This window comes from Saprolegnia diclina (genome assembly GCF_000281045.1).
Source record: "Saprolegnia diclina VS20 unplaced genomic scaffold supercont1.119, whole genome shotgun sequence".
NCBI lineage: Eukaryota > Oomycota > Saprolegniomycetes > Saprolegniales > Saprolegniaceae > Saprolegnia > Saprolegnia diclina.
This window is the reverse complement of record NW_008246186.1, coordinates 71460-96790: the sequence shown is the minus strand read 5'-3', so window position 1 is coordinate 96790 and position 25331 is coordinate 71460. Positions and strand designations below refer to the sequence as shown.

The following is a 25331-nucleotide window of genomic DNA, read 5'->3' as shown; positions in this document are numbered from 1 at the left end:
TCATCATACTGTGCACAAACTGATCGTGCGTGGAGTGTAGATGCGCTGATTGCGTCCGCCATCGTGACCATGGCCAATGCAATAACCAATTTTGTATCCCTTGCCATAGCAGAGACGATTGGATTTAGCTGACGTGGTGGCGACGTTCTTGGAGTACCTTCAAACCGTTGAAACTCGCGAATCCTCGAAGATGTTCTGCGCAGTTACAACAAAGAGCGTATTTGCTTGATACGGACCATGGGACTGGCGCATGTTCGTTGCGTCGACCAAAATCAACACCAAGCCTTGGTGTTGATCTTGATTCAAGGTGTGTCGGACGGAGCTAGTGGACGGCAGAATTCAGTGCCCGCGTTAAGTACGCTTCTGAGATTGTTACTACATGATATTTGTATGTGTGTCGTTGACCGCTTTAGGTGCATTACGGACTTAAATGGACGACCGCATGTCGCGCCATCTCGCGTCAACTCGAATGCAATCCTTTTCGACCGCAAATGATTTCCAAAATAAATCAATGTGGTTCGCATTACCGAAGGTTTCCCCCCTTTTGCACGAGTATGTAAGCTCGTGCTCAAAGTTGCGTTGATGCCGTTTAGGTTGAATAGAAGATGGTGGAAACCGCCTCCTGTCTCCCAGAAATCGTTGCCCGCAGCCCAACGCCGGCCCGAAAATACGTGTCCCTGTGCGGCAGCGTTATCCATTCCCAGAGGTAGCTAAAGTGCCGAAAAGCATCGTCTTCGTTGCATAGCACTACAGTACCGTGGCTGTACGATCATTTTATTGTCCAGTGCGTCACTCCCAACGGTCAAGTGCTGGCGCTAACTCCCACGCATTCAAGCGTAGCGGCACACGTTCACAACAGCAACAACAGTGCATCATGGTTTGACACAATTTAAAAACAGTTGGAGGAGCTTTCGAAAGTACAGGTCGTTCATTAAATAGTACTAAATAACAGTCGCATACGATGCTCTAAAACAGCATGGTCGTCATCATGGGCTCTGTCGTTGCCAAGATGCAGTCCAAGATTGATTGGTCCAGGTCTTCAAAGGTCGGAACATGGTCCATGCCGACCTCAATGTCGTGCCAGTTCGGCTCGTCATCCATTTTCATTGGACCGTCGGCATGGCGGCGGCAAAAGCCACCCGAGCGAGCAAGCGTATGGCACTCGGGCTCGCGGCAGCGGCGTCCGCCCCCATGGCGCACACATTTGCTTTTGGCGTGGGCGACGCTGTTGCAGAGCGGCTCAAGACAGACGTGCTTGACGTGCACCTTGGCGTGGCGGGCGCAGAAGCCGCCACCCCGGGCGTTGGCATCGCAGCCGTCGTGTCTACATTGAGGCTTCCCGCCATGGCGCACGCAGAGCTTCCGAGCGTACACAATGTTGTTGCAGTCGTGCACTTGACACGGCAGCCGATGGCGGTGAAAGTCGCACTTGGCGAGGTTGGGTAGTGCGATGTTTTCGCAGCCGTTAAAGCGGCAAGCGATGCTTGGAGCTTGATCCATGGACGTGAAGGTGCGGTGGCAGAAAGTAAAATGAGTCCACCTCGTGTGCTTCGGTTGCAGTTGGCCGCGCCCCAGACAACAGGCTCGCCCGACAGCGGCCACGCCGAAGACCAATGGGATGCGGCGTTTGACAAGCAATCCAAAATTGGGCCAATCAGAGACGACCTGAAAAGTGCCATTTCAATTGGTCATGTCCCGGCTGGTCTTGGATTCAAACAAGTAATAACGTCCAGGAGGGGGTTAATCAGCGTCCACACAGCGACAACTCTTGACATACAAACACCGAGCGTAGCGAATCCACCTGGGGTTCGATGGCCCATCACTAGTAGCAGCAGTTTGCGGCCACACACACGAGTGATGGATGGAATCCCGGGCACTATCCCGGCGCACTTGACCTCTTGCTTCCAGGATAGAGTTGAACTGCGCGATGCTGTGTTACACCTCCTTGAGCTCTTGCGCCAACTGTGTACGACTGGATCATCGATTTTATGAGGCGATTAATAACCACACGTGCGCTAATGGTAGTACAAGCCGTACAGTGTCCGTACCTGTTGTCTAGGTACGTGGTTTGCACTATGAAACTTTGGAACATCATTTGTAGCTATTGAGCCTGCACCAGAAGTCCGCACTGTTTCCTCCCCTACTAGTACTTCCAAAGTGAAGGACGCTTCACAGCCAGCGTCCAATGCGTTGCTCACCCTAGGCAAGCGGTAGAGCTCGAACTCACACGGTACTTGAGGCGACGGTCACGTCGGACGTACAACTACCGTTTACCTACCTTCCGCCTTCCTGGCGCCGTCATCAATGCTGGTGGGTGAGGAAAAGCTGACATCACGCTACATGTACACCAGTGCGCACAGTCGGCTCCATGCAGCCGACGTGGCCTGGAGAAAGAACTACGTTTCAAGACGCATCAACTGGAGTTTAAGCGAATGGGCTGCAAGAAGGATCGCTCAGCGTATAGAAAACCATGTTGGAGCTAATTCTCTGAGCTCCTGTTGAGGGAGCGTGAGCGAGCTCGTAACATACGAGAGGCTGGAAACCGCATGTTTGTGAGTGCCGTGGACACTCGTAGTGAACGACCAATCAGATGGCCTTCAGAACAAACAATCGACAAACGTACCAATCAGAGCCCATCGTCGTCCCACGGTCAAATCGAGGCTGTTTGACACACAATCATAAAGCTTGACGTCGCCACGCAGACAAGTGAGCCTGTGTGGACGTCGGTGATAACGACTCCAAGGAGTAATACTCCTTCGTTGGGTGGTGTCATTGACATTGTCCGTACGTTTCATTTTGGTTAGCAAACACAACGCTGCCTGTCTTGAACTAATCTTGGAGACCGTTTTTCGAAGCGCAGTTAGTAAACGCTGGATTGCAATCGATGTGCACACGAAGCGCAGGGAGAAACGTCGCTTTAGTCGTGGAAATGGAGTGTTCACCGACCCACACAAGCGTCTACACGCGCCGCACATGATCCTACTGACACCTACGTTTGTGCTTCATTTAGAATGCGACACATCGCCAATGGCTCGCATTTTTGAATGGAAATGGACGCATTAACGTGTAGTAGCGCGCCAAGTTGCCCATGGATGCAATCTACACGCAAGACACATTTGCTATGGCAAGGACTGACGACCTAGGTCGCTACGAAAGCTCATCCAATTTCAAAGCAACGACCAAACGCTTCAAAACGTCAACATTACAACATCCGCGTTGCCACGGCGTCAGCACTCACGGCGTCGCAGCTACTTTGAAAGTGCCACAGTCAAGTCCAACGCTGCACTAAGTGATACTTTGCAACAGGAACCCGATAAAGAAAAGAGTCCTGGTCCATCCTACGCACGCTTCCAGTTATGATCAAACCGTTTTCGAATCTTTCGACCAGTGTGAAAAGTCGTCTGTGAAGCAAACTCCGCCAGCCAATTGTCAATTGTAGCAAGACAGATACTGCTGGCGCACACGTTCAGAGCACGTCCAGACCCAGTATCACATGTTGTCGCGTCACTTGTAAAAGCATGTGGTGCTTAGGATGCCATCTGGGATGCCACTCTTGCCACTTGACTTTGCCGTTGAGTTGCCAAGTGAATACACGGTGCATTTTGTAAAATACACTGTACTAGTACATGACACTACCGACGACATGATTGTCTTATTAATGTCCACCATAGATCTTTTGTACGCCTGTAAAATCAGCGAAGGTAGTTGCGATATTACGAATGACGCTAATGCCCTCGTGTATACAGTGCCGATATTATCTCAATTGACGACGCGGTCTATAGTTTAAACCGTCGGAGAGCAATTCCGTACTTCTCTGTGTCCGTGATGCGCAGGTATGCAATTGTTTTAAAACGCGCCCTTTTACAAGCTTGCACGCCGCTGATTCGCGCGCTGTTGTCATCACTTGCACATTCTGTTTACATACAAATTGCAAGTGCTAGCGAACGCAAAGACCATCATTGTGCGTGAGGCCAAAATTCATCGCACTGGCTACTCGATCGACGTTGTCGAGTTGTTGTGGGGTCGCGCTCGCAAGACAAGTTGTCATCGCATGCGTCCTGCTCATTCTACAATTGACTTTGACAAGCACACGACGTCCCAACATGAACACGTCCTCGGTCTGCTGCTTCAACGGCTGTGACAGCCCCGCCTTGATGGACACGAACAAGTGTGCCTTCCACCGCAACCGCCTTTGCTGCGCGATCGAAGACTGCTTCAACCAAGTTTATGCCCGCGGCCTTTGTGTCCGCCACGGCGGCAAGAAGCAGTGCCTCGTGGCCGACTGCACTGCGAACGCCCGCACGGGCGGTCTCTGCTCCCGCCACGGCCTCACCAACACGAAGAAGCAGTGCATTGAGCCCAACTGCGCCAACATTGCCCACGCCAACCAGCGCTGCGTGCGCCACGGCGGTGGCCGCAAGTGCAAGGTCGACGAGTGCCAAACCCTCGCACGTATCGCGGGCTACTGCCAGCGTCACTCGAAGCAACTGCTCTCGGAGCCGAGTTCGTTCGATTGCGACCTATTGGCCCTCATGGAAACCGAAGAGTGGATCGCCAACGACGTGTACTTGGACACGACGTACGAAGCTCTCGACGACTCGATCCTTGAGTGCGTCTTGGACTCGACGCGACCGTTCTTGGCATAAATTTAGACCCTTTATTGTATACAAAATAATTTACTACCTCACCACTCGATGCCTGGTCGCGTCGTACACTCTTCGGTTACTTTTGGTTCGTGTTGGGTCCGCCACGCGGTGTAATGCCTTGCTGTGCCATTTCGCTTCTCGAACGCCGAGCTTGAAGTGCTGGGGGCAAGAGTTTCTAGGCACTGGCTGCCGTTTTTATGAGTGGCGTGGCGGGATCGCTTACTCGTAAGAGGATCAAATCGGAAATGGCTCTTCTGCTCGGCTTGTCGTGGCCTCTTCGTCGTTCTATCCCTTTCCTCTTCTCTCCTTCTGTTGTTCTGCTCCTTCTGCGCAAAAAACTTCTGCCACTTCTTGGAATCGCACCACTCCACAATGATCACAAAACCAAAAACGAAATGACGACGTGCGCTGTCTTCACAGCGTATTTAGTACTAGTATACATATAGACTGGGCTTGGACCGTTCAACCGATCAAGTATCGCTTTAAATAGGCCATCGGGTGTGGGAGGGTTAAAGCATTGCGAATCTCGAAGCGCGTCCCAGTAGCGGCGTCCAAACACGCCTTCAAGCTCACACTTATCAAGGGCATACAAGAGATCTACATGTTAGATACCCTTGCATTCATGCTTCTAGTAACTAGTTCAGACACTCCAAAGCAATACCGTTTTCTTAAAGTTGGATCGAAGTTACCCACGACGTTACGACGGTTGAGCAAACGCCCGCGTGCAGCTCAAGACACAGTCTAAAATCGAGGCATCGAGGTCATCGAGATCATTCAAGTGCCGCAAGGCATCATTGGCAGCACCGACGTCGTCGGCGAGACGGGGAGCGACACTGGTTAACTTTGGTTGCAAGAGCTTGGCGTGGCGCTGACAAAAGCCTGCAATGCGCGCCACCGTGCTGCAGTGCATGAGTTTGCACTTACGGCCGCCGCCGTGGCGCACGCAGCGCTGGTTGGCGTGTGCAAAGTTGACGCAGTTGGGTTCGACACACGGCTTCTTTGTCGAGTGTACTGCATGGCGCGAGCAGAAGCCCATAGCACGAGCATTCGCATCGCAGCCGTCGACGCTGCATGTGCGCTTGCCGCCGTGCCGGACGCAGTAGCCGCGTGCGTACACTTGGTTGCCGCAGCACTCGTGGGCGCACGTGAGTCGATGACGGTGCAGGCGGCACTTGATCGAGCCCGACACCACCGGACTCGCACAGCCATGAAAGCAGCACTCGATTGGCATCATGTCGTCGGGTAGTCGATTGAAAAATGCACCTAGCAATGCCACCAAGATCGACGTTCGCGTACAAGTAGAGAACGCATGACGCATCGTCCGTCGCCAAGTACTTGCGTAGTACTCGCGGCACGGGTCGTGGGCGCGGTCCCACTCCAAGCAATGCATTTGCCTCCAAAATGATATGACTAGTTCGCTTGGTGGCGCTGTGGGACTGCAATGCACGCGTCGGCTCATGACACGGATCGTGGCGACACCTAAGCACTGAGAAGGCTATCAAGTACTTTGGATGCGGCGTTGGCGTACTGATTAGCTTGGCGTCTTTGCCCCGTGGACACTCCGCCGCTTCTATCAGCAAGCGTCTAATGGCCATGCGCAACGCACCGTGCGCTACGACGCAGGACAGACCAGTTACCGAGTCCCACGGTTCATTTGGTTGTGCGCATGACGAGGTCGTTGGCATGCCACGCCGTCGACGTGGCAGCGCTCAATTATTGTGCGCAAATCGCGTCTAGTCGTCGTACGGGCCACGTCGAATGGCGCTCAGTAGCGGCGCGCTAAGTACTTACCGCAAGTACGTATACACTGTGAACTCCCGAGGCGTTCCAGGACGATTTATGTAGTTAGTACCTTGTGATGCAAACTCGCCTTTCGTAATCTGCTGAAATGGCGTTGACTATGTCGGATCTATGTAGTAGATACCAGGTAGTGCATGTTCTCGCCTAGGAGCTCGACTGGAAACTTCAATAAAATATTAAGTTGACCGTGGGACCGACAACTCGACATGGCCGGTCGATGTTCGCGTCGGCCTGCAGAGCTGGCGGCAAATATTGGCGGTCACTGGACGTGTCCTGGTACGCCGTGACGATGCAAGGGCCCAAACGACTTGACAACTTTGGCCCAGACACTGACTGGGAGGATTATTCGTAGCCCCAGGCGCTCCATGTGGTGTGCGCGCACGCGATTCTCATCGGTTGCTGGCGACCAGAGGCTCGTGACGTCGCGCGTTGGTTCGCACTTGGCTTCTCGACGCAATGGGAAGTGGCTATTCCTGGCGAATATACTAGCTATACTGTCGTGTCAGGCACGGAACGTCAGTGCAACGGGTTTCGGGGCAGAAGAATATCCGCTACGCAGTGTTGGTACAGTATCGCAAGCTGACCAGGATACACCTGCCGTTGTTCGACTACCGAGAGAAGTAGTCGACGTCCAAGGTACCAAGCAAGAACGTCTTTGGAAGGAGGCACACTCTGAGGTTTGGGTCTGTCGACAGCGCCGATCAGCAAGTGGTCAGCAACCTGTCACGATTCGGGTCCAGTATCCTAGACCTCGGGTGCGTAAACATGCAGCTACGTTCAATTTAAATTATGGAAAACCGCACACAAACGACTAGTTGGGCACGTGCAGCGCCGGCGTCGCGTCGGGGCTCACGAGCAGCGTCTGCAGAATCGCATAGTCGAGCCCGTCAATCTCGGTCGACGGCGGCCCTTCGAAGAGGCCCCACGGTGCAAACGCGTCGTCGGTCGCCGGTGCCATCATCGACTCGGAGAGGTCGCGGTGGCGCCAGCAGTAGCCACCCTTGCGCGCATGGGTGAGGCAGCCGTCGGCGCTGCACGGTCGGCGGCCGCCGTGGCGCACACACTTGCCCTTGGCATGCGCGAGGCTCGTGCAGCCCGGCTCTTGGCAGCGCTGCTTCTTGCCACCGTGCTGCGTGCAAAAGAGCCCGAGGCGGGCGTTGGCGCGGCACTCTGGGAACTGGCAGCGCCGCCGACCGCCGTGCGAGACGCAGAGGTGCCGCGCGTACACTTGGTTGCAGCAGCCCGCGACGCGGCACTTGGCGCGGTTGCGGTGGTACTGGCACTTGGTCGTAAACGGTACGGCGGGCGCGACACAGTCTCGGAAAATGCATTCCATCGTCGTCGAATCGAGAATACCAAAATGACACCACACGTGGTGTGGCCTTCCAAGGCGACTGACCACTCGTTCTTTCGCACGTCCCATCACTGGGTCCACTCCAGCTGGCGACTTGACAGACGCCGTGTTTGCAGTGTGATCTTGGCGCCTCCGACTGACCTCCTCCAGTGCGACAGGTGGTCGACACATGTGGCTACCACAGCGTCATGGAGGCGAGCGATGCCGATTACATCCAAGTTGATCGCTAGCTATACCTGGTACGTAGCGACTCGTATCGCGGAGCCGAGTCGCCCATCACCTATCACTTGACCACGAGCGGCGACACGAGGACGGGCAAAAGGCCCACCGTGGCTTGTCCGCAAGGAGGAGGGTAGGAGGAGGGAGTGTTGGCACAGAGAGCCCGAGTGCTATGCCACGTATAGGGCCAGTAATGCAGTGTATATACCGCATATTCGAACGCCAAGTTGGCCACTCGTTGAACCTCGGCCCGGTAGACCAAGAGGAGGAGCCGCGTGCAAGGCCAGTCCGGCTTGCTCGGAGCCTGGTCGGGGCCAGGGAAGCACGGCCTGTGGCGGGAACGGCTACTCGTAGTGCCAGCCACCGACTGCACTACAAGGTCGCTTGCTCCTTGCTTCCGTCGCCCTCTACGGTACGCGACACCATGCTGCGACGAGGCGGCGAGTCCGGCAATCAACTGACCAGGCACCAAGGGCAATGTCGACCGAATACGTCATCCGCATGCGTCTCCTGCTTGCTACGTACGCCAGCCAAGAGGTCGCGTACGCTCGCTGTCGGTCATCGAGAGGTCGGCGCCGATGGCCAGTGCGATGGCCGTCGCATGATGGCGGGACCCGCTGTGACCAGTTGATTGCTGATTGGGATGGCATTGACATCAGATATTGGCCGGAACCTCTCACAACGCATACACTCCAAGTCGAAACTCAAATCCGAATATCCGTGGCTGCCATGGCGAAGCGCAAGGGCGAGACCGACATCGTGGACGAGCGCCATGTCATGCGCATCATGCCACTGGGCGCGGGCAATGAGGTCGGCCGCTCGTGCATCATCCTCAAGTTCCAGGGCAAGACCATCATGCTCGACTGCGGCGTCCACCCGGTAGGCCATGCTGCATGCGCCGACCCGTGGACTCATGCGGACGCTAGGGCTACTCGGGGCATGGGTCGCTGCCGTTCTTCGACTCGATCGAGGCCGAAGAGATCGACTTGCTCCTCATCACGCACTTCCACATTGACCACGTGGCCGCGCTGCCGCACTTTACGGAGAAGACCAACTTTAAGGGCAAGATCTTCATGACGCACCCGACGAAAGCCGTCATGCAGATGATGCTGCGCGACTTCCTCCGCGTCTCCAACATTAGCGTCGACGACCAGATCTACGACGACCGCGACCTCGCCAACTGCGTCGCCAAGGTCGAGATCATCGACTTTCACCAGGAAAAGATGTTTAACGGCATCAAGTTCACGCCGTACAACGCGGGCCATGTGCTCGGCGCGTGCATGTTTCTCATCGAGATTGGTGGCGTCAAGGTCCTGTACACGGGCGACTACTCGCTCGAGAACGACCGCCATCTCATGGGTACGCGTCTTCTTCCTTGACGACCAACGAGCTCATGATGCATATGTAGCCGCCGAAATCCCCGGCGTCTCGCCCGACGTGCTCATTGTCGAGTCGACGTACGGCGTGCAGGTGCACCAGAGCGTCTTTGAACGCGAGGGCCGCTTCACGGGCCAGGTCGAGTCGGTTGTCCGTCGTGGCGGGCGCTGCTTGATCCCAGTCTTTGCGCTGGGCCGGACGCAGGAGCTGCTGCTGATCCTCGACGAGCACTGGCAGCAACACCCGGATCTGCACGGCGTGCCCATCTACTTTGCCTCCAAGCTCGCGGCCAAGGCGCTGCGCGTGTACCAGACGTACATCAACATGATGAACGACCGCATCCGCAAGCAAATCTCAATCTCCAACCCGTTTCAGTTTGAGCACATCCACAACCTCAAGAGCCTCGAGGATTTCGACGACTCGGGCCCGAGTGTCGTCATGGCTTCGCCGGGTACGTCCTTTCTTCGCCTCCCAGTCAAAGACGATAACGACGGTCTAGGTATGCTGCAATCGGGCGTCTCGCGCCAGCTCTTTGAGCGGTGGTGCACGGACAAGCGCAACGCGTGCTTGATTCCAGGTACACCTTTGTACACAGAACCAAAATGCTCAGTTTGTAGGCTACGTGGTCGAGGGCACGCTGGCCAAAAAGATCTTGTCCGAGCCGACGGAAATCACAGCCATGGACGGTCGCCTCCTCCCGATGAACTGCTCGGTCGAGTACATTAGTTTTTCGGCCCACGCCGACTTTGTGGGCACGTCGGGCTTTATCGAAAAGGTACTTAGTCGATCTCTGCTCTGTAGTACGACTAATACATTGCTACGTAGGTGGCGCCCCCCAACATTGTGCTCGTCCACGGCGAGAAGAATGAAATGATGCGTCTCAAGTCGGCGTTGCACAAGAAGTTTCACAACCCCAAGGTGTACGCGCCGACGATCCACACGCCGGCCAACACGCAAGAGATTGTGCTCGAGTTTCGCGGCGAGAAGATGGCCAAGGCCATTGGCACGTACGGTCGACTCGTCTCGTCAGCATGATGGTCAACGTGTCATGTAGGATGGCGACCACGATTGCCGGCCACCAAAAGCTCAAGGCCGTCGACAAGAAGATCCCGATCAGCGGTCTCCTCGTCGAGCACGACTTTCACACGCACATCATGGAGAAGGACGACCTCGCGCAGTACACGTCCAACTTGCTCGTCGGCACGATCGCCCAGCGCCAGCACGGTACCGACATCACATCATCCTTGTGGGGCTCACAGAGAGCGTGTAGTGCCCTTTGTGCACCAGCCGTTTGACGTGCTCGTGGCCATGATCCAGCAAATGTACGCGGACGTAACTGTGACGGCCGACACGGTCGTCGTCAACGGACAAGTCATGGTGACGCACTGCCCGCCGGAGAAGGTGCTCATCGAGTGGAGCGCCGAGCCGACAGCCGACATGATTGCCGACTCGGTGGTCGCGCTGACCATGCACGCGCAGGCGAGTCCCGCGAGCTTCAAGGTACGCAACTCTCGATGCCGACGACTAAGAGCTGATATGTGTGCTGCAGATTAGCATGCACCCCCACGCGGCGTGCAAGCACGACCACCGCCCCAAGACGAGCGAGGCATCGGACGAGGCGGTCAAGGTCGAGGAAGGCGTCGAGCCGCTCGAAGCCGATGTGATTGAAGACGAGGGGTTGCAGGCGGCGGTCGAGACGCTCGCGGACGAAGGCGACCTGGAGGCCCTCCAGCTCATCTTGGTCTACCGCGTTCTCAAGGACCAGTACGGCCAGGTGGAGCTCGACCACGCGACGAACGTGATCTCGATCATCACGCCGAGCGGGGCCATGGCCAGTATCCACTACTTTGAGAAACAGCCGCACGACCGCGTCGAGTGCGAGAACACGGCGCTGTACGAGAAGCTGCTCGAGACGCTCGCCAAGCTCGACCAGGCGCTTTTGCCCGTGCCCAAGGACGCCTAAGTCACGAGGCGCTGCATTTCTATCAAAACCAACTAATCTCTCGACGAGATCATCTCGTGTAAACATATTGTGAATTGTTCCGAGTTATCGCTCATCGTCATCGAAGACGTAGTAACTTCAGGCAAACAATAGCAGCTGCCATGGAAGGACGGTGCTCACTTACTCGTCGCTCCCACTCGACGAGCGGGAACCGCGCAGAGAGGCTTGGAAGCTTCCGTGCTGCGGCGCGTCGGACGCGTTGAAGCCGTCGATGGGGCGGCCGTTCGTTGACCCGTTGAAGTGATGGCCTTGGTGATCGAACTCCGAGCTGTTCCAGCGACCGTGCGGGTGCCACTGCGGACGACCATCCGAGCCGTTGAACGGAAGGTGCGGACGACCATCGGTGCTGTTGAAGACGAAATGCGGGTGGTCGTCAGAGCCATTGCCGCGTCCAAAAGGGCGGTCGTCGGAAGCATTGCCGGGGCCATGACGGCGGACATCCGAGCCGTTGAAGTTGAAGTGCGGACGACCATAGGTGCTGTTGAAGACGAAATGCGGGTGGTCGTCAGAGCTGTTGAAGTTGAAGTGCGGACGGACGTCCGAGCCGTTGAAGGGGCCATGGGGGCGGTCTTCCGAGCCGTTGAAGTGGTTGAGTTCAAAGAGGCGGAGCTCGTCATGGTCTGACTCGTTGCCAGCGTGGGGGGTGTCGACGTCGGGAAAGCCGTTGCCGCTGCCAGACGGGATCGTGTGCTGGCTGCCCGACTGGTCCGGGGTCCCCGTGGCGGGGTGCTCGGCCGAGACGGCGACGACCGAGAGAACGAGCAGGCTGAGAACCCGATGCATGATTATTGGACTCGATGAATTGGAAAGTGAGTGGCGTAAGGCAGCGCCGACGGTCGTGGGACCCGTGCTGATCGGCTTGGTCGCTGGCCCCAAACTTCGACCAAGCTATTTAAACGGCCGCAACAAATCGATATGAGTACAGCATTCTTTGATGAAAAGCAACAGCAATGCCCGTGTGCTACCGTTGTACTGCTCCGATTCGATTGGACTCGACTACTGTCTGGGCAAGGGCAAATATATATTTGTTTTCTGTCCGACACTGCAATGCTCGGTTGACGGGGCGTCAAGAGCACTGCGGCATGCCACGTCACTTTCGTTCGCTTGGCTAAACGCATTCGAAGTCGTTTCCGTTGGCGAGGTCGACAGAGCTCGTGGGCTCGCTGATTTGTTGGCGAGGGGTAGGGTACGTACTCGCAACGCCTTACGAACAGCGTTGACGCACCCACTTGCCACGTACAGGGCTTCTACTACACGGCTCTTGATGGGATCGGCGCATCCAATTCACCGATAACCGCGTCTTGTTGCTTGGTCAACATGCGACAGCGAGGATAGTGAAGGAGTCACGCAAGGTACAGTCTGGACCATCATCGACGCAAACGACAGCCGCGATAACATAGGAGCCACTCAAGCTGCGTCACTACAGCATGAGCAGGAGAGACTCTCGGTGGTCATTTGGTCTGTGACGAACGGTCTCGCTCCATCTCTAACAATAAGAACTTGGATTTCTCGCTCCAGAGCTATCTCTCTCAACAGTGTATCGTCGATGAGACGGACATCGAGTATGGCTTGGAGATCGACCAGCCATGATCTGGGAACTGACCCAGCCGCGCCAGTTGGAGTCGACGACAGTCTGGTGACGTGCGAGACTGGTTTTCGGATCCATCACAATAGTATTAGAAATAATTCCAGACAACCACACGCTACTGCCAGTTGGTTCGCGTCGGAAGACCTTTCGAGGACGAGTGGCGGAGCATTGCGTTCACGCCCGGCTTGGTCTCGACCGCCGGAGTCTCGGGCGCCTTGGCGATCGGTGTCGTCCACGACGACGCCACGGGGGCCGTCCACGACGACGTCGGTGTCTCGGCCGGCGTAGCAACAATAGGTGTTGCAACGGGCTTGGCCGGTGTCGACGGAGCGGCGGCGGGGGCCACAGCCGTGAGCACCGGGCCAGGGTACGCCGGTAACTTCTTGACGACGGCGCGGTTCAGAGCCAGAAGGCAGCGTACGACGGCGCCCAAGTCCTTGAGCTCAAAGAGGTCGACCGTCTCGAAAACGTCCACAGATGCAACGCCCATCGCCTTGGCCGCGTCTAAAAAGTGCTTGATGTTTTGCATTTGCTTGAACGCGACCGACGACGCGTCGACCTTGATCGGCGTCTCGTCCGCCATCGAGATCGCGTACAGTGTGTTGATGAGCACGCAGAGCACCTGGCCGTTCTGGAGGCTCGGGCCAAACTCGCCGAGCGTCCGGTGCGTCACGGCTTCAATCCACTGCTTGACGTCGGCTTCCAGCGCATAGTCGTACTTGACGACCGCCTTGGCCGCAAGCTCTGCATCCAGACCGTAGCCGCCGCCCCGGATTTGGACCGGCGTGGCTTGCTTGGGCGGCGTCACCGACTGGGTTGACGGAATGCGCTGGACAGGCGCCGGCGTGGCTTGCTTCGGCGGTGTGACAGACTGAGCCGACGGGGTGCGCTGGACGGGTGCTGGCGTTTGCTTGGGTGGCGTCACCGACGGGGTCGGCGTCGTGTTGTTGGGCTGCGCTGCCGACATCCAACGGGCTGCCACGGAGGACGATGCTTTCGTCGGTGAGCCATTGTTTGCGGACGGCGTGCGCTGCAGCGGCTTGTCGGGGGACGAGAAGGCGCCTTGGGCGTTCTTGGTCAGAATCGTCGGGATCGCGGCAATGGTCGACGATGTGGGCGGCGACGAGTAGCCCGACGAGACGGGCGGGAGGTCGGTCGTCGAGTCGGCGCCAAAGGTCACACCGGTCGTGACGTCAATGTTCGGGCGCTCCATGATCGCTTGGCTGCCCATGTTGAGGAGCGAGGTCGCGTGGCGCGCTTCGGCGAGCTGCGCCTCGGTGAACGTGCGTTCGTTGCGCGTCGACTCCTTCACGCCGAGAAGAGGTCCGTTGTACGTGCCCTTCTTCTGCAGCGTGCGGCCCAGCGCGTGCAGGCAGCGCACGACGACGCCGAGGTCCTTTTGCTCGAATAGGTCCACAGTCTCAAACAAGTCAAACTCCATGACGCCCATACCGCGGCAGGCGCGGATGAAGGCCGTGACGTTCTCCATCTGCTTGAAGGGCATTGTCGACGCCGAGATCTTGATGCGGCTCGTCGGGTCGACGACGTTGGCGAGCTCGCAGAGGATCACGCCGTCCTTCAAGCCAAGGCCAAAGTCGGGCCCAATGGCCTTGCCCGTGATGGCTTCGATCCAGTCGCGCGCTTCGGCCTCGGCGTTCGTATCGTACTTGGCCATCGCCTTGGTCGCGAGCTCCTTATCGAGTCCGTACGCGCTGCCTCCTCGTTGCATCGTTCGTCGTTGTCTTGGTCTTGGCAGAAATTCAGAACTGATCTCACGAAAACCGCTTGCGAGTTGCAGCGCATTTTTATATTTTGCGTCCTATACTTAGTGTTTGTATGCAACAAAAAACGTTGCTATTGTATGCAACACGCTCCCAAGGAGCCGGAGAGCGCAACGAACGCCCACCTGGCCCGACGGAAGTGCGATCGCCGGCGAAGAGGCCAGCCAGCGCCAGCCGACGCGCCTTGCGCCACCGCGCCCATGGCCAAGCCCCGGCATCGCAAGCATGGCAGGCGACGGCGCAGCCAGCGAGGGGTCGGGACGGAATGCATGTGGACATGACCAAGCGGCCACCACTCGGGTGCATGGCGCTTGCCACGTGGGCGGCTCCGGCCGCGGGACGACCACGACCATCTGCGGCGCCTGGATCTTGCAGAATGTAGGTTCAATCTGATTGGCATCAGCGTACAGTGCACTACGGCTTGCTACTACAAGCTGCTACTCTACACTGTAAGCTGCTACTACTCCACTACCCAAGAGCCATCGTCGAGCAAGACAAAGTGTATTCGAACCCGTCGCGTTTAGCGGAGCTCGACTGCGAGCTGCTTGACGAGCTCGTCGCGCACGATGAGCTGGATGCCGTCGACTTCTTCGTTGGTGAGGTTGCGGTCGTGGTGGCGGTACGTGATGCGGAAGCACTTGCTCTCGCGCTGCGTCTTGGGGTGCACGAACGCGTCGACGACCTCGACCTTCTCGACCATGTCGCCGGCAATGTCGCGCACGACTTCGTACAAGTTGTTGTCGTGAAAGTCCGGCCCGAGCCAGAAGCTCACGTCCTTGTAGCACGGCGGGAACTTGCTGTACGGCTTGAACTTGGTGATCGTCCCGTCTTGGAACTGAGTCAAGAAGCGCGGGTCCTGGCTCCAGAAGAGGCGGATGTCCGGGATGTCAAAGAGCACCATGGCGAGGCGCTCGAGGCCGAGGCCGAACGCCCAGCCGACCTCGTTGACGACGCCCGCGTTCTCGGCGATCTCACGGCGGAGGACGCCGCAGCCGAGCACTTCAAGCCACTCGCCCTAGCAGCGGAGGACGCTGAGCTTCGAGGTATCGAGGGGTGGTACCTCGAAGAAGATTTCAAGCTCGAGCGACGGCTCCGTGAATGGAAAGTACGCGTCGACCCAGCGCATCTCGACCTTGCCAAAGATGGACTCGACCATGCCTTCCAGCGTGGCCTTGAGGTGGCCCTGGACGTGCGCGACGCGGTCGTCGTACGGCGTCGTCGGGTCGAGCTCCGGGAAGAAGCGGAGGCCCTCCATTTGATGGAAGACCGGGTAGTGGCTCGCGTCAATCTCGTCCCGGCGGTAGACGTCGCCCGCGATGAGGAAGTTCTTGACGCCCTTGCGCAGCATTGGCACCTCGTGGCACGACGTGTGCGTGCGGAGCAGCGTCGTCGGGTTCAGATAGTACGTGTCCGTCGGCTTGCGGCTCACGTGGTCCTTCGGAATCAGCATCTGGTCAAAGCAGTCGTCGACCGAGACAACCGGCGAGAGCGAGTCGAAGAGCTGCATCTTGGGGTGCCTACAAGGCAGTGCTAAGCCGGAGTTGGTTGCATGGCGTCGCTGCCTACCCCTGGGCGTGGAGATCGTCAAAGTACGTCGCGATCTTGGTCTTGATGATGTTGAGCGGATGGTGCGGCTGGCAGTGCAGGTTGACGCCGACCTTGGCCGCGATCGACTCGCTCACGTTGTTGTACGCGTCGCCCGTGATCAAGTCGGGGTAGCCTACATGACAGCAGCATTGAGGCCCATGGCGCCATGGACAGCCGCTTCGTACGGGCGCTCTGGGTGGCGAAGGTCGCGCGCGGGACCACGGCCCGGCGGAGCGCAGACGACGACAAGCGCTGCAGCATGGTCTTCTTGTGGCAGCAAACGAATGCCAAAGATTGCGTCCGCTCGCTGATTGGTCCATGAAAAATCCATATCGATGCCGGACGAAGCAGCCATATATGAGCTGCAGGCCACCATCGCCTTCTGCATGGCCACTGCCCTTGCATCCGTCGATAGCGTTCCAATACCGTCATGCGATCGATGCCCACACGCCAATGGACAGCGCAACAAGCACGCAATAGCGTCTCTCGCTTCCGCTTCAAAGGCGAACTGGACTTCAGAGCTCGCACCATGCCATATTCAATTTATTTATGGATTTTCAGCAGCTCCATCAAACGCTGCCGACCTGCCCTAGCACTGTACAGGACGACAGCGATACCCTCTCTGTTCTACTAGATCCAGCCACTTGCCACCGAGCTACTGCCTGAGCTCTCTTGACGATGCGCGTTGGGGCCTCGGTGGGCAGGCGCCAGAAAATACTTCCGGCGACAACGGCGCGACCCTGGCAACACAACTCGACATGTACACTTGCAGCTGCGTTTTGGATGTGGCTGGCATCCCCAGTCGACTTGCCGCCGAAGATCTGGCATCCCCAGCCGACTTGCCGCCGAAGATACCTCGCATCTACGAGATTCCGTTGACTAGAAGTTGCCGTTGAGACCGTGATGGACATGGGCCTCGCGCCAGGATGGCGGTCTCAGCGTGAGGAAGATAGAGAGCCGGACAGAGATGGCGGCTATTCGTTGTCGTCCAGTTGCGCAATAGCAATAGACATAGGAATGCCACGTTCAACGGGCAATCCACCAAAGGGGCTGTGCCAGTTGCGTGGAATTAGCGTGCGCGCGTCGGCACAACGGAATTCCACCCAAATCCAGATCTTGCATGTATAGCAGCTCGTCGCCGCAAGAGGCCGCGGGCGACGCGATCGCGGGCATGCGCTTTGGCGACGACGTCGTCTACTCGCCCAAGCGGCCGCCACCCAAGGGCGTTTACCGGTACCTCACGGGCGCGGCCCACGCGCGCCAGCACGCGAGCTACGACTTTGCGGTCGTCACGACCACGTTGACGCCGGACGACGCCGACGCCGTCCAGTGCCACCTCGTCGAGCCGCTCGTCGACCACGGTACGACCATACTGAGCTTGTCGCACAGCGAGTGCGAAGCGTATAGGGCTGCATGTCGACGTTATCGAGGCCGTCGATGGCACGTACTTTATCTTGTTGGTCCGCGCACCGGACGAGATCGTCGTGCGCCACGCCAAGAAGCTCAAACTGCAAATGTGGCTGCGCTGCGGCAACGCGCGGGAGCTGGACGCGACGCTGCTCGAAGACGCGGGCATGAACCCCGCGGATCGTATCCAAGTCGTCGACCACTTGGTCCGCGAAGGTCGACAAACCTCTCTCTCTAGGCATTTCTCACGCTGCATTGGCTCGTAGGCGCCAAGATCACCGAGAGCGCCAAGCACGTGCGTCGCGTCTTTCCTGTGCACGACGCCGCGCGCAACGACGAGCTCCTCACCAAGTACATTGCAAGCCCGAAGCTCGAGATGGAGATCCAGTCGGACGCGTTCTGTGCCCACGTCAAAACGTACTTTGGCGAAAAGGTCGCCTTCTACTTTTGCTTTCTCGACTACTACAACAAGTCGCTCTTCCCCATCGCGCTCGTCGGCGTCCTCCTCACGATCGCGCGGCCCTTCCTCGGTCGTCGCCCTCCACAACTCACTGCACATCTCATTTTTTATCGGTGTAGGCGTCGTGCTGTACATGCGCGTGCTTGTTGTCTGGGGCTTCCTCGTCTCGGTCGTCTGGAGCTTTTGGTTTCTCAAGAGCTGGCTGCGGAAGACCAAGGAGCTCAACTTCAACTGGCGCAACAACTTTAACGCGACGTTTACGGTTTACCCCAACCCTACGTTTCACGGCACTCCGTGCACGAACGCGATCACGGGCCTCCCGGATCTCTCGTACCCGGGCTGGAAGCGATACCCAACGTACGCAGCCGTCGTCCTCTTCATGCTCGTCCAGATCGCCATCATGATGCTCTTCATCGCTGCGTGGCTCACGATCTTTGAGGGTCTCAAAGTGCGGTACCCGACCCCTGGGCTCTTTAGCGTCCAGTGGTGGACGATCCTCGGCGGTGGTATCGTCTTTGGTTTGTTCGTCGACGTCTTTCAGTGGAACGTGGTTGTCACGCGCGCCGCGCGCCTCCTCACGCGCTGGGAAAATTGGAAGACGATGGAGCAGTACGAGCGGTCGCTGATCCGGAAGCTCTTTTGCATGGACTTTCTCAACTACTACACGTGGTTCTTCCTCCTCGCGTTCGTGTACGTGCTGCCCGGCGCCGGCGACTGGATCACGAACGCGCTCAACTCGATTCTGTACAAGGACCCGGTCAACTGCTGCTTTGGCCCGCACTTGCACAAGGCGGCGAACGTGTGCCTCTCGTGCCCGATGCCGTGGACTGGCCACCGCACTGTACGCAACCCGGCGCAGTGCGTCCCGTGTCTTGGCTGGGTCACGTTTGACCGCGCGCACTTGGACTTGGAAACGCTCTTTTTGACGCCGATCATTGTCACGCAAGGCCTCAACTTGCTCATTGCAGTCGCGGTGCCGTGGTGCGTCCGGCGGCGGCACCACGCAGTCCGCGCCCGCACCGACAAGCAAGCGCTCTCGATTATCCGCGACGACGAGAGCTCGAAGCGCGCCGTCCTTGGCGCCCTCGACTATGACAACGAGAGCAAGCACGCGACGCTCGCGAATGACTCGCGCGCGCGGTTCCTCTCACGTGGCCCGTACCTCGATGCGCTGCTCCGCCTCGCGCGCGACGTGCTGTACCAAGCCGAGCAGCCGACGTACGACCCGTATGAAGACTACCACTGCGCGGCCGTCCAGTTTGGATTTGTTGTCATGTTTTCGATGCTCTGGCCGCTCATGCCACTCGCGTGCCTCGGTATCAACGCGCTCAAGTGGCGCGCCGACGGCGTCCGCCTCGTCCGGACTCTCCAGCGCCCTTTTCCCCGCAAAGCCAACGGCATTGGCGAGTGGTACGTGGTCTTGGTCGTCCTCGCGTGCGTCGGTGTCGTTGTGTACACGGCGCTCGTCTTTGTCTCGACGGGCGCAGCCGAGTTTTTCGTCCCCGAGTGCGCTGAGACGATGGTCCTCGGCGGGGCTTTTCGCTTTGGACCGTCGTTTGCGTGCATTTCACTCACGGCGCGCATCGTCATGGTGCTCGTCACGGAGCATTTGCTCTTTGTGCTGATTTGGATCTTTTGGAAGACGGTCGGGAGCGTCCCGCGCTGGCTCGCGCTCGAGTGGCAGCGACAAGAGTACAGCTTCAAGCGCTCGCTGTACGAAGCGCGGAGTGGCGAGCTGCACCTTGGCGCGATCACGGCCCAGCACAGCAGCAGCAGCAGCCACCTCGAGTCGTTGCTGGCGCCCCGCGAAACGACGCCGCTTTTGCTTCGCAAGCCTTCGCAGGCCACGACGACCAAGGCGCTCGCAGAGATGTGGGACGCTAAAGACGCTGCATAGATGTTACCGGGAACGGGCGACGCGCTTGGCAACTGCAATGGAAATGGTATATCGTCGTTGTACTTGCCCGTGGTGGACGCTATAGCTAGGTGTAGGGTAGCTCGGCGGCTTGGGCATACTCGGAAGGAGGAGGGACTCTAGTAGTACCTCGACTCGCTTCGACAAGCTGCACACCGTCGTACTACCAAGTAATTGAGACGGGAGCTTCTAGATCAACGTTGATATGCATACTATAGTCGACTAAAGTCCCTTGGCGACGGAAACCATCGTTGTGGGTGAAACGCATTTAGCGTCATGACTATCCGGGCCATCGACGTGGCCGCGTGGGGAGCCCGACATCAGGTACTATATCCTCGTCATTCTACTAAGTCCAAAGTATAAACACACATACACGGCTCACTCGACACTTGGCTCTAGGCCCTGGCGCAGGAGCGACTCGGTGCTCAAGTCCGTTCCCGTCATTTGTCTCACCACGTGGTGGCGCGTAGTCCTCTTCGAGCAGCTTGCCAACCGATCGCTCGACCAAGCAGCCCGCATTGACGACTTGACAGCCGAGGTCTCGGCGCTCCAGCACCAGCTTGCAACGTGTGCGCCTCGCTTTACACCGCTGCCTCTCGCCCCGCTCCCCCTAGCGCTTCACAACACGTCGCAACCGACAGAACCCATGCCTCTGTGCCTCGACACGACGCATCTGGTCGAAGACGCGATTGCATTAAGCCTTGTGCTGACCGGCATTTGCTTCCTTGTGGCCGCCATGCAGCGCCATTGGCGTCCGCGCCCTGTTGCCGTCGCCCGCGAACGCTGCCACCGCGAACGCCATCGTCACTGCGTCCAGCTACATCTCAAGCACGCGGCGCTGCACATTCGCAACCGCAGGTGGTCCTTTCATCGTCGCTTCGCGTGTCTAACAAGGTGTAGCCGCGTCGACCTCGATCTGACCGGCTGCGTCGTGCAAACGCGCGACGACCTTGACGGCTACGTCCTCCGCTTTGCATTTCCGTCGGGTACACCTTTGCCATACTGCATCGACCATTACTGTGGCGTGCGTAGGCTTCCTCCTCGCGGCTGCGACCTCGGTGGGGCTCTGCGATGCGCACTTGCAGCGGCGGTGTAAAGGCGCGCCATTGGACTCGCGCACGAGTCCGTGGCTGCAGTGGACGACGCGCGATACGTGGCTGGCGGCGGCGCAGGCCATTTCGCTCTGGGACGCGCAGGAACATTGCGTGGCGGAGCTCGAGCTCTCACCACGAGTGCGATCACGCGGATGACAAAATTGATGGGCAGCGCCGAAGATTTCGTGGTCGTAACATGAACATTAGAAGCGATTGCTAATGTAGACTTCCTATTAACTTAGTATAATTTGGGATTTCGTCGCAAACTAACAAGTTGGCAAACTAGCGTCGACAGCTCGACTGCGCGATACTGTAGCCCTAGCACAATCTTTTCACCTGACGACGACACGTCACATTTCTATGCTGAAAATACACGGGAAATCACGGGAAATACAAGTACCGTTGGCGGTTTCCCAAAGGTGGTGCTGAAGGAGTCACCTTTGTATAATGCATCGTCTGGCGACTTGCCGCCTGTCATTGGACTGTTCGTACTTGGGAGCCATCATCGCTCACGCCAGAGAAGGGACAAAAACGCGAGTGAGACCAGAGAGAACGGATGACCAAGGGTAAGTGCATCCATCGTGGAGGCGCGACGGCCGACGTCGTCTCGCATCTGCAAAAGGGGTGCTTGGGCAGCCCCATGAAGCCGCCAGCCGGGAGAATATTTATTTAAAAAGTAAGCTAGGTATTTGTATGGTAGTCAAATATAAAAAGAAAACCTACACCCTCCAAAAGCTTGAACTTGCGCCAAAAATAGATCCCTCGGTTTACGAGCGACCATCTGGTCCAAAAACGCTATTACGATTCCACGCATATAGTGTAGCTATGCCTGCACCGATGCTACCAAGATTTGCCAAGAAGCGATGCGATAGAAAGAGCATGCACAAGCGTTTATAGATGAAATGAGATGCATCCACGTCCTTGTACGCCGGTAGAACGCCAGCAGTGAGTCCTTGACACCCAGTGAACGGATATAGTGTACGTGTACACGATTTCGAGCATCAAGAAACGTGAAATAGTGTAATGTTTGGTCTTCGAAGATTAACGTTGGTCACGTTTCGGAGTCCTCCGCCAAGTGCTTTTCGCCCGACTGCGATGGAGCTGCATGGGACGCCGCTGCGCCGTCGGCTTCAGGTGTCGACGCCAACGACCATCAACGGAAGTAGGTCGAAGCCATGGGCTACATGGCGCTCACGCAGTCCTAGACCTGGCCATCTACATCTACATCTTCCTCGGCGCCATGGTGTTTGTGGGCGTCATGAGCCTCTTTGCGTACTGCTACCACCAGCGCCGCCTCCAGCGCTATGTCGAGAACGACAATCTCAACAACAACATGCAGCGCCACTCGCTCATCGATAGCTTCCTCGAGAACGGCGAGTCCGAGTGGCAGTGCTCGATCTGCTACCACGACAACCACCCGGCGAAGCGCGAGTGTCTTCTCTGCGGCACGCCCCAAGGTACATCGCGACCGCCATCACCCTACGCCATTACACTCTGTATATCTAGTCGTCTCGCAGCAAGCCGTCACGACGCCGAGAATACGGGTCAACGGCGCAACGTCGCCCGATGAGAACAACAATCTCCAGCTTGCGCGGCAGCGGTCGTTCCACGTGCGCCGCCTCAACGAAATGCAAGACAACCTGCACCTCAACCAGCGCCAACGAGGCGCGCGGCGCCGCAACCTCTGGAAGCGCGAGAAGGGCGACGACGGCCAGCTGCGCTGGGTGCGCATCGAAGATTGCAAGCCGCGCGTCAGCGTGCTCGCGGCCACGGCGACCAACACGTCGTCCGAGTCGTCTTCGGACGCACCCGAGCGGTACCTCTTTGACATGCAGGCGCGCACGTCGTTTTCGCAGACGACGGACGCCGACAGCGTCGAGACCGAGCTCCGTGTGACCTCCAAGCCGTCGCTACCGCGCATCCCGCTCATCACCCAGGATTCCACGGGCTATGTGCGCGACATGGATGCGTCGGGTGCGGTGCTCTGGGTGCCCGCCGACTCGGTGCGCATGTCGGAGGCGATTCAAATCGACACGGACGAGTTCCCCCGCGCATCGTCGATGATCGACTTTGAGTTTGTCGCGTCGCTGCCCTTTCGGCACAAGGTGCGCTGGTTCCTCCAAGAGCTCGACAAGGTGGCGGTGCCATGGGAAGAAGGTCACCTCCTCCTCAGTACGCCTCGTTTGATTTTCCATTTTTTTCCGATTTTTTCTGATTTACATGATTTGATAGAGATCCGCCGCGACGCTGTCTTGGACGAATCGCTGCATCTGCTCATGCTCGTGCCGGCGTCGGACATTCGCCAACGCCTCCGCATCGAGTTTATCGATGAGCCAGGTACAATCACGTCGGGTTAGGGTTGTGACATTTAGCTGCGGTTAGGGCTTGACGCGGGCGGTCTTCTCCGGGAGTGGGTGCTCTTGCTCTGCGAACGGCTCTTTGACGAGTCGTATGGGCTCTTCCAGGCCACGCACGTCGAGAACCTTGGGTATGCCATCTCGAGAATGTTGTGTTTTCAGCGCAATGTCTAGGTACTGGTTCAACACGAACGCGGCGCAGCTCCGCGACGACCACCTCAAATGCTACGAATTCATCGGCCGTCTCATCGCCAAGTGCCTCTTGGAAGGCCAGCTGCTCACAGTGCATTTCGCGTTGCCGCTGCTCAAGCACATTTTGGGCGTCCCGATTTCGTTTTCGGACCTGGAATTTCTCGGTACGGTTTGTTAGTTTTGACCAATCGATATATATATATTTATGATGGAGCAGACGAAGAGCTGTGCAAGAATGCCAACTGGCTGCGCACCAACAGCAACGTCGAGAACCTCTGCCTGGACTTTACCGTGCAGACGCTCGACGCCAACGGAGAGCCATTGCCGCCGATCGAGCTCAAGCCCAACGGCGCAGCGATCCCCGTGACGGACGCCAACAAGGACGAATACCTCAACTTGCTCTTGAAGCACTACATGTTTGATTCGGTCCAAGACCACATCACGGCGCTGCTCAAGGGTATCTATGACGTCATTCCGCGCAACCTCCTCTCGGCCTTTGACTACCAAGAGCTCGAACTCCTCATCTGCGGCGTGCCCAACATTGACGTGGACGACTGGGAGCGCCATGCGGACGTCAAGTACCAGGATTTCGACCACCCGACGCGGCTCGAGAAGCGCGTTGTCGAGTGGTTTTGGATCGTGGTGCGGGACTTTACGCAGGAGCAGCGTGCGCGCCTCTTGCAATTTGTCACAGGTACCTCGCGCGTTCCTGTCGAAGGCTTCAAGGTACATCTTTGTCATGTCGATTCCTGTTCAACATAAGAGGCGACTAGGGCTTGCTGAGCAACGACGGGCGCGTACGCCGATTTGGCGTCCAGGTGGTTGCTCGGGGGGTGCCCCCCACGGGACTGTACCCGAAAGCGCACACGTGCTTCAACCGCATCGACGTACCGCTCTATGACTCGAAGGAAGAGCTTGCGACGTACTTGACGCTCGTGATCAACATGGAAATCACGGGGTTTACAATGCAATAAAACACTGTAGCTGTAGTAGACGAAATATATATACCAACACACACCCTACTTTGCGTTTATAGATTGTTATAGTCGCTAAAAATGCAGCAACTCATGTTTCACGTCGTTGTTTCGTTGGCTTGCTGCCCTGCTTTGGCTTTTTGGATGCCGTCAACGGAGCATTGCCCTTCGCTCTCTGTGTCTTAGACCCCGAGAATGTGTAGAACGAGCCGACTAGCTCGAGTTGCGTCGTGAGCGACGCTGCGCCGGGCCCACGGAGCTGCAGTCAACAATATTGTGCGATGTCGCTGATCGTGATCCCCAGTGCGACCGAGGAGCTGGCACTTGAGCTCCACGGCAAACAACAGTGGCGACGACGGATCACCTTAAACCAACCGGAGACGGCTGCGAGAGGCCGCTTTGAAAAGCAAGCACAACCCGGCCGAGGTCGCGCGCAGGAAGGCTAGAGGCAGCCCCGTGCCGGATGGCTTGAGCAATTGTGGACATGATCGATGACCTTTTCAGAGTGGAGGATTGGCCTCGCTCTTCTGTGCGCACAACAACCTAGTCCACATGACGTAAGACTAGTACACTAAACG

General features: G+C 57.6%; 11 protein-coding genes across 11 annotated transcripts; 5 read left to right on the top strand and 6 right to left on the bottom strand.

Moving 5' to 3' along the window:
• Positions 1 to 966: 966 nt before the first annotated feature.
• On the bottom strand, positions 967 to 1500 carry SDRG_16227 (hypothetical protein; the record flags this gene model as incomplete). Its single annotated transcript, XM_008622428.1, has 2 exons — positions 967 to 1324; positions 1373 to 1500. 2 exons carry the CDS (start codon positions 1498 to 1500, stop codon positions 967 to 969), a joined length of 486 nt encoding a protein of 161 aa, XP_008620650.1.
• A 2577-nt stretch (positions 1501 to 4077) lies between these two features.
• Positions 4078 to 4683, top strand: SDRG_16226 (hypothetical protein). The gene has a single exon (XM_008622427.1). It carries the CDS (start codon positions 4104 to 4106, stop codon positions 4644 to 4646), a length of 543 nt encoding a protein of 180 aa, XP_008620649.1. The 5' UTR covers positions 4078 to 4103; the 3' UTR covers positions 4647 to 4683.
• Positions 4684 to 5296: 613 nt separating this feature from the next.
• SDRG_16225 (hypothetical protein) lies at positions 5297 to 5930 on the bottom strand. The gene has a single exon (XM_008622426.1). The coding sequence runs from the start codon at positions 5878 to 5880 to the stop codon at positions 5344 to 5346; it is 537 nt and encodes a 178-aa protein (XP_008620648.1). The 5' UTR covers positions 5881 to 5930; the 3' UTR covers positions 5297 to 5343.
• Positions 5931 to 7203: 1273 nt separating this feature from the next.
• Positions 7204 to 8156, bottom strand: SDRG_16224 (hypothetical protein). The gene has a single exon (XM_008622425.1). The coding sequence runs from the start codon at positions 7969 to 7971 to the stop codon at positions 7258 to 7260; it is 714 nt and encodes a 237-aa protein (XP_008620647.1). The 5' UTR covers positions 7972 to 8156; the 3' UTR covers positions 7204 to 7257.
• Positions 8157 to 8717: 561 nt separating this feature from the next.
• On the top strand, positions 8718 to 11450 carry SDRG_16223 (hypothetical protein). Its single transcript, XM_008622424.1, has 9 exons — positions 8718 to 8898; positions 8946 to 9378; positions 9428 to 9847; positions 9896 to 9973; positions 10014 to 10171; positions 10222 to 10403; positions 10451 to 10620; positions 10667 to 10896; positions 10946 to 11450. The coding sequence occupies exons 1-9, from the start codon at positions 8749 to 8751 to the stop codon at positions 11357 to 11359; spliced, it is 2235 nt and encodes a 744-aa protein (XP_008620646.1). The 5' UTR covers positions 8718 to 8748; the 3' UTR covers positions 11360 to 11450.
• SDRG_16222 (hypothetical protein) lies at positions 11409 to 12195 on the bottom strand. The gene has a single exon (XM_008622423.1). It carries the CDS (start codon positions 12179 to 12181, stop codon positions 11519 to 11521), a length of 663 nt encoding a protein of 220 aa, XP_008620645.1. The 5' UTR covers positions 12182 to 12195; the 3' UTR covers positions 11409 to 11518.
• Positions 12196 to 13020: 825 nt separating this feature from the next.
• On the bottom strand, positions 13021 to 14744 carry SDRG_16221 (hypothetical protein). The gene has a single exon (XM_008622422.1). It carries the CDS (start codon positions 14713 to 14715, stop codon positions 13102 to 13104), a length of 1614 nt encoding a protein of 537 aa, XP_008620644.1. The 5' UTR covers positions 14716 to 14744; the 3' UTR covers positions 13021 to 13101.
• Positions 14745 to 15252: 508 nt separating this feature from the next.
• Positions 15253 to 16651, bottom strand: SDRG_16220 (phenylalanyl-tRNA synthetase alpha chain). The gene is made up of 4 exons (XM_008622421.1): positions 16540 to 16651; positions 16334 to 16487; positions 15828 to 16284; positions 15253 to 15782 (listed from the first exon to the last, which is right to left on the bottom strand). Exons 1-4 carry the CDS (start codon positions 16613 to 16615, stop codon positions 15288 to 15290), a joined length of 1182 nt encoding a protein of 393 aa, XP_008620643.1. The 5' UTR covers positions 16616 to 16651; the 3' UTR covers positions 15253 to 15287.
• Positions 16652 to 17372: 721 nt separating this feature from the next.
• On the top strand, positions 17373 to 20182 carry SDRG_16219 (hypothetical protein). Its single transcript, XM_008622420.1, has 4 exons — positions 17373 to 17715; positions 17762 to 17977; positions 18028 to 18291; positions 18341 to 20182. Exons 1-4 carry the CDS (start codon positions 17475 to 17477, stop codon positions 20116 to 20118), a joined length of 2499 nt encoding a protein of 832 aa, XP_008620642.1. The 5' UTR covers positions 17373 to 17474; the 3' UTR covers positions 20119 to 20182.
• Positions 20183 to 20412: 230 nt separating this feature from the next.
• On the top strand, positions 20413 to 21386 carry SDRG_16218 (hypothetical protein; the record flags this gene model as incomplete). Its single annotated transcript, XM_008622419.1, has 5 exons — positions 20413 to 20460; positions 20536 to 20557; positions 20607 to 20994; positions 21037 to 21122; positions 21169 to 21386. 5 exons carry the CDS (start codon positions 20413 to 20415, stop codon positions 21384 to 21386), a joined length of 762 nt encoding a protein of 253 aa, XP_008620641.1.
• A 910-nt stretch (positions 21387 to 22296) lies between these two features.
• SDRG_16217 (hypothetical protein) lies at positions 22297 to 24797 on the top strand. The gene is made up of 8 exons (XM_008622418.1): positions 22297 to 22392; positions 22436 to 22687; positions 22737 to 23402; positions 23463 to 23567; positions 23613 to 23718; positions 23762 to 23943; positions 23997 to 24505; positions 24553 to 24797. Exons 1-8 carry the CDS (start codon positions 22326 to 22328, stop codon positions 24751 to 24753), a joined length of 2088 nt encoding a protein of 695 aa, XP_008620640.1. The 5' UTR covers positions 22297 to 22325; the 3' UTR covers positions 24754 to 24797.
• Positions 24798 to 25331: the final 534 nt, after the last annotated feature.